The 10428-nt window shown below is 44.6% G+C and overlaps 1 protein-coding gene across 1 annotated transcript; it reads right to left on the minus strand.

Annotated features, from left to right (window-relative positions):
* Positions 1-477: 477 nt before the first annotated feature.
* On the minus strand, positions 478-2630 carry LOC147888588 (uncharacterized). Its single transcript, XM_087392871.1, has one exon. It carries the CDS (start codon positions 2141-2143, stop codon positions 515-517), a length of 1629 nt encoding a protein of 542 aa, XP_087248997.1. The 5' UTR covers positions 2144-2630; the 3' UTR covers positions 478-514.
* Positions 2631-10428: the final 7798 nt, after the last annotated feature.

Below are 10428 nucleotides of genomic sequence, written 5' to 3' on the forward strand. Positions count from 1 at the left end.
AATCTAAATCAAGAGCAATTTGGATGTGACACTAAAATCTTAAGATGAAGCAAACACTCGTCATCTTGCAAGGACGTGGGTACTCAACTTTGTAGCCTTTGAAATACAAATCTTAAAGATCCTCTGTGGAAAGAGACCTGCAGTGCTTGTGACAATAATTTGTACATCGTCTAGAAAACTCTTTAAAAGCTTTCAGCAATGCCATAACTGGAGTGAATCTTATCTCTCAGAATATTGTGTGCAACAATTGCTAGCATAGTGAACCAACACAATGGCAGAGAGAGAGAGAGAGAGAGAGAGAGAGAGAGAGAGAGAGAGCACAAAAATGTTTTCCGATAAGAGAACCATGCATACCCGAATTGATGATCTGAAGCAGTGTATCCAACGAAGACAAATGCATTTGAGATACCAAGAAAATTACTTGGACAGAGAACAGATATCGGCAGGGCCAAAATTACAGACCAAAATTAGTCAGTTGAGACCTTAAGATAATAGATCACAGCTGCGGCCATGGTTAGGCAGGCCCATCTCTGCTGTGAGAATTACTGCTCCTCAGAGGAGCCAAATAAAATCTGACCAACCCATTCTCTAAGCTTAAGGGGGAGAAACTCGAGCTTCTGATTCTATCTGCACTCTCTTCTTTCTGAGCAAAAGTATTCTCGAACTTGTTCCTAGCTGCACTACTCCTCTGTGCAGGGATGTGGTAGGCCTTCCATACCCCATCAACCTTGCTGTTGCAGTCAGGTTGGATTTGGCTATGGTGATTGCTGTCCTCCTTATGGTCTGCTTCCCTCACATACATGCCTTTTTGGTCTGTCAATCCACCCTTTTGATAATCCTTAGAAGGATCATCATGAAAGGACGGCCATGATTTTGCCTGATGGTCTACTTGCATGACAACCATGCCTTCCTGCTCTTTCAATCCTTCCTTTTGCTTTTGCCTAAAAGCCCAAATGGGGGAGAAGCTCTGGGTCCATGCCTTGCTCCATGCAGCAGGAGCTCGATCCTGCTCTTGAAGATGGTGCTGCTGCTGCTGCTCCTGATGTAGCTTCTGCTTTGCATCAGCCTCCCTCGGTGGAGTTGTTTGTGTGGACACATCCCTCTGCAATTGCATCGCCTTGGCAGATTTGAACTTCCTTGCACTCTCTTTTCCATTCGATGATGGAGATCTGAGCACTATCTGCTTTGTTCCTGATGCATCAATTTTCTTGATCTCTTCAGCACCTTCGGCTATGGTGGAATTGTTCCCCCGTGCATCCTGTAAGCCCTTGCTTTTCTCCTCTGCTTTCTCCCTCACGTCGTGGAAGAACTCAACTCCGCTCACAACTGAATCTCCTTTTGTATTTACGCGCAGAAACCCTTCCCAAGAAGCCCTGGCTGGTTCGCAAGAAGATCTGGATCCCTCACGCGATGAATATCTGAGTTGCTCCCACGCAGAAGGCCTGGGAGCCTCCCACGATGATCTAGCATCTTCCCATCTAGTGTGCTCGCTGAGGTTGGCAATGCTTTCGACCGATTTGGGCCTCCGCCTGCGGAAGAGTGCAGCGAACCAAGATAACGATCTACTACTGGAATCTTTTCCCACCCTTTCTGAAAATGAACCAGATCTCTTCTGCTCATTCTCTCCGCCTTTGCGTGGTACAGTGTTGAAGCCATTGGGGGGGCAACGATTGTTCGACAAGCCGTTGACGCATTCGATATTGGATTTGATCGCGCCGTTCTCTTCCATCATTAGGCTGTTGCCCGTACGAATTTCTGCATCGTCAAGATTGAAGAGATAAGAGAGTGTTGTCTTCTTGGTTCCACGAATCTGAGAGGCATCGTCACCTGGATTAGCCTCAGTGTTTTTTGCTTCATGGAAGGGTATCCTGCTTCTGGCATTAACTGCGCAGGTGTTGCCGCTTCTGTTTCCCGCTTGAACTGGATTGCTTGCTGTGCTATCCCTGGCCGCATCCTCCCCTCCGAAGGCTTTTCTAACGGGTTCACTCGCAACAGAACGCCGAGGAGAAGACCTGCCAGAATTGGCCTCCCCTGTATTTTGTGCATCTTCGAGCACGGCAAGGCGCTCCCTCAGACACGAGGCACAGACCCCCACAACCAGCTGAAATGGGTGTTTGGGACATCGCGAGCCTCTTAAACTCATCAAGCATGAGTATGTGTTTTCCGATCTAGCGTCAAGATTGTGTCGTTACAGTGCAGCTAATCTAGCGGGAAAAGAGGAGAAGACAATGGTGGCATTCGTGAGGATGGTAGAGTTGCAAACCGAGCTCGCGAGATACCTTTGCTGTAATGGGATGTTGCTTGGGAAATCGCCAAGAACTGGAAGACAGAGCTTCCCGTTAAGCGTCGAACTGCAGAGGCGACTGGGCCGGCAGGGAATGCATATGAGAGACAGGAAGGTATGACGAAACGGAAAGGAAGTCGGAGAGCTTGGAATGACTGGTCGCGAGTGTCAAAACGGCTGAACATGTCGGGAAGCAAAATGGCACGAAGCGTGCCAAGGGCATCATCGATCGAAATCGCTAAGATGAGGTGCAGGCAAAGAGAGCAGCAAAGTGTGAGAAAGGAAGGGAGTTCTAAATCGGGAATGGTGAACGAAGCATGAGATGTGAGTGTGCGTGCTGCCAGAGATCGTGGACGTCTGCAGCAGAGAGATGATCAAGCAGTTGAAGCTCGAAAATCGGAATAGCAACTGTTTACGAAAATTTGAATACAGCAATCGATGCAGATTGCAACTGTTGACGCACCACCAGAATCAAAACTCTCCACAGATCGATGATGCCAACGCCAAATCGATCAACGATCTCAAGCTCCATCGAACAGCAATCACGCACAGAGTTCCACAGATTTGAATTCTGGTGGATTTGAGAGCACGCAAACAACGCAATTTTCCCAAATTCCCGAGTGATTCACCGTATAATCCGACCTCTGTCAATTTTCAAACTCACGAAAATTCTTCCCAGATTTTTGCTCCGATTTTCTGCAAGCTCACACAACAGACTTTTCAATTGTTGCAAACTCCGATCCTAGCTCGTAGTACCTCCCAATTTTTGCAAGTTCCAGAATTCCATTCAGCTTCATCGTATGCTACGATCAGATTATCCATGCTACTAATAATCACTTCTCGCACCTCGAATTGAGTGGCTACTTATCAAAAAAAATTCGCTCTAACCAGTTCTCATCAGAATTCAGGAGCTGCATTAGCTCAGTAAGTAACTACCCATTCACGTACTCGATTGAAATCGCTTCCATATTTACCTTCACGGCGCAGACTGAATCTGCAGAAATCTCTTGTTCCAACGAAAACAAGAATCTTGATTCTTCAACAGTTCCTTTTGCCTGCTGATCGTATCGAAAATGGTAGCTTTCTAGGAACTCGGCAGAGATTTAATTCCTTTCTTTAATTGCGATTTACAGCAGGGAGACTGAGTCTTTCTCGTGCTACTTGATCTCATAAATGAGACATGACAAACATTTCATCCAGAAGCAGGGCAGATCGCATGATTTCTAGTGATCTATCCATCGTTGAGGTGATTTCTTTCTCAAATGTTCAACTCAGGCTCGCTCTCACGCTCGGCAAATTAGGTGCTCCAACCTGCGGGGAATGCAATCGGAAGATTGTTGTTTGCTGCCTGACTGTGAGGGGCAAGCAGGCAGCCGGTAACCAATCAGCACATCTGTGCGAACCCGAATTTCCTTGCTATCGGACCATGTGCCCGAATTTCCGATCGGGTCTTGCCAACTCGAGACAACCATGTGCCCCTAATTCCGTTTGCATTGGATGGATTGCAATCTCCCGCACACACATGTGCCCACTCTATCTCATTCATTATTTATTGTGTTGTTGTTACCTTAAGTCGTACGAGTAGCCTTCATTCATTATTTATTGTGTTGTTGTTACCTTAAGTCGTACGAGTAGCCTGACACGTCTACGACCGTCTACAGACTCGCTCTGGTCGTGTCTCAAGATGCTACAATGCCATTACTTACGGCAAGCACCTCCTCTCGCCATGTGTCATGAATGTAGGCCCTTCATCTCAATTGATCTCAACTATATACAGCTTTCGTCCAAAAGCATATGAAAAGCACATCGGTGTTTTTCAAAGTGTTTGTTACAAAAAATATAAATAAACAGAGTTGGATGCTGCGAACTACCGTAAGACGCTTGTGGTAGTGGGATTCACTGATAATATTGTGGTGGCATCTTCATCGATTCTTTTTGTAAGGTATTTGCAAGTTATTTGACTTGCTTCTTTCTTGCTATAAGGTCTTTCAATTGTTGTATTTAGCTCAGGGTAAGCAGGCACACATAATGAAAGGATTGGGGGGGGTCGCTCAGCAAGGGAAAAGTTTGGAAAAGTTGTAGCGTCCCTCTCATTGATGCAAACTGCATCGAACAAGAGCATCTCAACGAGCTCAACCTCCTAGAGCCATAGGCTAGTCTCTACCTTAGATTTACTTTTGCTAGGATCTTGGCCCGACACCTGGGAAATTGTGTATCCAAATCACCTCACAATCGATGCTTGCAACATCTTAGGAAATCTGTTGTCCCTTTTGAGAGTCGAGACAGATACAATCAACTATAATGCATTAATCTTATGTGCTTTTGGATCTTGGGCAACACCTAGGATATTGTGTATCCAAATCACCTCATAATTGATGCTTGCAACATCTTAGGAAATCAGTTATCCCTTTCGAGAGTCGAGACAGATTGTCACAGATTGGAGTTGAGGATGTTTTGGCATCGAATGACGATCTAAACAAAGAAAATGTGCTTAGAGCGATTGAAACGCCCATCGACATTTACAAGACCGCTTTGTTCTGGAGCAAGTTCAACTCCCTCGCCAAAACATTTTGGCCCCTCCCATCGTTTGGCCAACATATTCCCACAATTTCCCAGGTGTTGGCCAAGATCCATTGTTTAGCCATCGTCTCAGACTTCAACTCGTGGGTTACAGTGATTGGAACAACTTGAAGGAGCATGATTCTGCTGGCAGGAGGAGCGAGCAGCAGTGGAGGATGTTGATGTTAGCTGCTCTTCTATCAAGATGATGGGGCTAAGCGAGGGCTAAGCAATGGTAGAAAGGGTGCAACCCAGATCTACGAGGATGCTATCGAGACTATGGTGATGAGCAGCAGCAGAAACACCAAACAGATCTATGGGATGGTGGACCAGATGGAGATGAAAAATGCAGAAGCGAAATTGGTTTCCAAAGATCAATGTCTTATGAGAGAGTATTATGATGTCCCTATGGTAATTGTGTTCTGACTACAACCAACAACAATCTGTTAATCTTATGTGCTGTTTTTTTCTTCACGATTTCCTCTACAAAGAGGAGGTGAACAGTGAAGACGAACTAGACTATTAGTCATCCAGCCATGTGTGTCCTAGCTCCTGGCTACAAAAACCATATCCTAGAGCAACAGTGCAAGCAACGCCAAAAGCGAGTGTTTCCAATGAATGTTATGTAGGAGAGATGGCGTGACTGCAGACGTAGACATCCGGATTCCAAAATTTTGAAGGAGTGGGGAATAGGTGTCAAGAGCCGATTCCTGGGAGGAAACTGGGCACACTGGTGATCGACTGGAGGCAGTTGCCCAATAGAGAAGGGAGGCGATGTGACCGAGAGATGTGTCATCCTTTGATTAGTGGAAATGGTAGCGCTATTTGTGATGCACATGCATTTACTACACATAGTTAGTCTGTAGGGTTGCAGAGACCATTCGCATGGAGGCCGCTAGGGGTTGCACTCGGGGGTGCACCTCTAAGAAACCCTAAGTATCATGTGCGTTCAAGGGGTGTTAAAAAAACCCCTCAACTAAAATTTAAAACCACCCCTCTTTATTTATGAACTAATGGATTATTTTCTAAAGTTGAATTAAAAAACTCATCTTGTTATTGTAATTGTGGGGGTTAAAGGTCACTTTGCCTTAACCCCGGTTATGTACAATACTCAAACACATATATAAATGAATGAAAAAAGAAGATTAGGGTGGTTCTGCACCCACCAAAACTTGTGTGGCTCTCTGTTTCTCTCTCTCTCCTTCTTCTGTTCTTGCTTCCGTTGAGAGCACTCTCAACTGGTATCAGAGCCCGTGTGATCTAGCTGAGCATGCGTGAATGCTTGGAAGCTCTGCAGCTCTTTGGGAGGAAGGAGAAGCTCTGTGGGAAGCTTTGTGGGTGACTTTACTTGCATCCGAGTATGCAGAGACCTTGGAGGAACCTTTCGAAAAGTTAGTTTGGCTTTACGAAGTGGTTTTGAGAGCCTGTTAAGTGTTTTCAAAGAAAAAGTCGTTTTTTGAGCTTTTTGCTGTTCCGTTCGATGACAGAGACTCCGTATTGACTTGTAGAGGCAACTATTGCTTGCTTTTGGTGTCCACTTTACTTTAAGAGCTTGGAAACACCTTCATTCTTGAATCTGGGATCATTTCATTGGATTTCTGACTCACTGTGTCAGTTTCTACGTTTTTTGCCCGGGTGTTGGAACTCAAGTTTGGAGCAACCATTTGCAGATCTGTCACTTCCGGTGGACTCAGGAGGTCCTAAAACTTCCATGTTGCTCATCATTCACACTCCGGTTGAGTTTACAAACAGCTCTGTTTCCAAAAACGTTTTTCAGTCCGTGTGTTGGACCCAGTGATTGAGACCACGGTTTCCAAAACCGTCTGTCCCATTGCGTTCCGGACGCCCAAAAACCCCTACCTATCAGTTCTTGCGCGATTCGGTGGAGGATTTTCAGAGTTATAGATCTCAGTGTATTCGATTTCGTCTCTTTGTTATGCATTTTTCATTCTAAGGTTTTGAAACCTTAGATTTATGCCACATGGCAGTGGATAAGTGTTGACTCCCATTTCTCACTCATCGGTTGGGATTTTGGAGTTCTGGCAGAAGAGAGATATTTGCAGATTTTCTTGCTGAGTCTGATTATGCAATGGCACCCATGTTTTGAGGCATCTCAGGTTCTATTTTCAGCAGCGCTCATTACCGTGGGACTATGATTTCTTGAGCATACCTTATGCAGATCACTCTGGTTGCAGTTTGAGCAGTGTGCGCTCATTCGTGGTGTGCATTGGGTTGCAGTGGATGATTTATAGGCCATTTGGATGCATTGCGGTTCTTATTGGATGTGCTGATAGGCCCAAATTGCCTTGTGGGATGCTATTTTTATGGACGCTTTGCACATGGATGCTATTTTATGCTGAGGGATAGCTTTGACACATTGCAGGTGATGCACTGATGGTGCTATGCTCTCTTGGATGAGATATTATTGATGCATATACCAGTGGACGGTGTTTATGCTTGAGTCATTTGGCACTTATTGGCATTTTCTTTTGGGCCAGATTTGCTCATATGGATGCATAGTATATGCACATGAGTCAGATGCATCTTTTGATGCTTTGAGCTTTGAGTTTTGGTGATATTTCACTCTATTGTGGCATACACATTTGTGTCCACCTGGTATTTGGTGTGATTCTCTCTTGCAGGCACTAGCATTTGGGATTTTGTTTTATTTGCATCATGGCATCCTCTTCCATGTCTGAAAAGGAGTTTTTTAGCATTAAAAACTTTGATGGGACAAACTTTTCTTTGTGGAAAGAATAAATAAGGGATATGCTTATTCAAAAGAAGCAGATTAAACCCTTGGCAGGGATTGAAGCTAAGCCTGCAAATATGTCTGAGGATGATTGGAATGAGTTGGATGCATTAGCAAAGTCTACTATTAGACTTCATCTTGTAGAGTCAGTTTATTTCACAGTAGTAAGCAGACTACGGAAGATTTGTGGAAGAAACTATGTGCCACTTATGAGAACGAAACTGCCTCTAATAAAGTTTACCTCATGAAGAGGTTGTTTGAGCTGCAGATGAAGGAAGGGGTCTCCATTGCTTCTCACTTGAATGAATTCAATATTATTTTCAGCCAGCTTCAGGCTCAGAAAATGAATTTTGATGCGGAGACTAAGGCAATATTTCTCTTATGTTCATTGCCATCCTCATGGGATACCTTCCGTACAGCTGTCAGTAACTCTGCACCTGGTGGAGTACTGAAATTTGATGATGTTGTGGGTAGCTTGTTGGCCGAGGAGATTAGACGCAAGTCTATGGATGGCAACAAGCAGGATGCAGCCTTAAATGTGCAGAGGGGTAGATCACAGTTCAGGGGGAAGTCCCAAGAAAGAGGGAAGTCTCGTAGCAAATCCAGGGCATGGAACATTGAGTGTTACCATTGTGGCAAGAAGGGCCATATGAAAAAGGATTGCTACAAGCTGAAAAGAGAGCAAAAGGATAAGAAAAAGAATGCAAATTGGGGTGCAAATCAAAAGGAAGAGAGTCCAAGGGAGGACAAAGGAAAAGTGAAGATCGAAAGTAATTTCATTGGTGCTAACAAGATCGATAACATCAATGAGTATGGCTTGATAGCTAGGGGGAGATCAATGCAGTCACACATGATAGTGACAATGATGTTCTCTTCATGTCTACTTTATCTGCAGAGTTGCTTACCACTTAAGATGATGCATATTCCCAGGATTGGATTTTGGATTCTGGTGCTTCATTCCATGTTACTCCCCATAGGGAATGGTTCTCCACTTATGATAGTGGAAAGACAGGTTGTGTGCATCTTGGAAATGACTATGCATGTGACATAGTGGGAGTAGGTGACATAAAGTTTTCTTTTGCAAATGGGTCTGCATTTGTTTTGAAACATGTGAGACATGTGCCTAAGCTGACCAAGAGTCTTATTTCAGTGGGTCAGCTAGATGATGCTGATTTTCACACCACTTTTGGCTTTCAAAGTTGGAAAATTCAGAAGGGCTCTATGCTTTTGGCCAGGGGTGCCAAGTGTGGGACTTTGTATCCCTTACATGTATCAGGGGTATTTGATCATGTTGTTGCAATAACCGAGCAGCCAAGCACTTCTTTGTGGCATTGCAGGTTGGGGCACATGAGCCAGAATGGAATGAAACTCTTATGCCGTTTGGGTTATGTACCGCATTTGAGTTTCTCTGATTTTGAATTTTGTGAGCATTGTCTCTATGGGAAGCAGACTAAATCAGCCCATAAAAGAAGGGGAAAGAAAGAGTTTGAAAAGCTTGATTTGGTGCATTCAGACGTATGTGGTCCCATGCCTACACGGTCATTAGGCGGGGCTGAATACTATGTGACATTCATTGATGATGCAACTAGGAAAGTGTGGGCTTATGCTATAGCTCGGAAGAGTGATGTGTTCCAGGTAATTCAGAAATGGCTGGCCTTCGTTGAGAATCAGTCAGGTAGAACGCTTAAATGCCTACGGACTGACAATGGTGGAGAGTATCTCTCTCATGAATTTCAGCATTTCTGTGATACACGTGGTATTAAGAGGGAGCTCACATCCCCTCGTACTCCAGAGAAAAATCCAGTTGTAGAAAAGATGAACCGTATCATTCAAGAAAGGTTGCAATGCATGCTTTCCAATGCAAGTCTTTCTGGTGGTTTTTGGGCTGAGGCAATGAAGACTGCAGTGCATGTGATCAATAGATCACCTAGTAAGAGTTTGGATGGTGGTATTCCTGAAGAGGCATGGAGTGGCAAGAAGCCCTCTTACTCTCATTTGTGTATATTTGGGTGTGAGGCATATGCACATGTGCCAAAAGAGCTTCGAAAGAAGCTAGATCCTAAGTCTAGGAAATGCATCTTTCTGGGTTATGGTGAAAGTCGAGAGATGGGCTATCGTCTCTGAGATCCAAAAGCAAAGAAGATCATACGCAGCCATGATGTAGTCTTCAATGAGAAAAAGATGCATAAGGCACCCATGAGGGATGTGGAAATGAGGAGAATCACTTTCTAGGATGTGAATCCACCTGCATATGTTGATAGACAGCAAGCTATCCATGCACCAAATGTGCAAGAAATGGTACCACCAAGTACTCCCACAGGTATATAATCAAGGGTAGATGATGGATCATCTATTGGTGGAAATGATGAGCCAAATGTGGCTGGTATGCAGGTGGGACAGCAAGCTGAAATGCCATTGAGAAGATCATCTAGAGTGTCTAGACCGCCTGATAGGTTTGTTCCAGGGGTAGACTATGTGATGCTTATTGATTGCGGGGAGCCTTCTTGCTACAGAGAGGCTATGATGCGTGAGGATCAACGCAAGTGGGAGTATGCTATGCAATCAGAGATGAGTTCACTTATGAAGAATAAGACTTGGGACTTGGTTTCTTTGCCACATGGAAAGAAAGCCTTGCCATGTAAATGGGTCTACAAAATGAAGGTCACAGGTGATGATGTGCCTAGGTACAAGGCCCGTTTGGTTGCTAAAGGGTTCAAGCAAGAGAAGGGTGTGGACTTTGTTGAGATATTCTCTCCGGTTGTGAAGATGACCACACTTAGATGCATGCTTGGACTAGTGGCATTAGAGGATATGGAGCTTATGCAGATGGATG

The sequence above is a fragment of the Dipteris shenzhenensis genome, chromosome 21 (genome assembly GCF_047967505.1).
Source record: "Dipteris shenzhenensis isolate YYH24624 ecotype China chromosome 21, Dip_SZ_1.0, whole genome shotgun sequence".
In the NCBI taxonomy this organism is placed as follows: Eukaryota; Viridiplantae; Streptophyta; class Polypodiopsida; order Gleicheniales; family Dipteridaceae; genus Dipteris; species Dipteris shenzhenensis.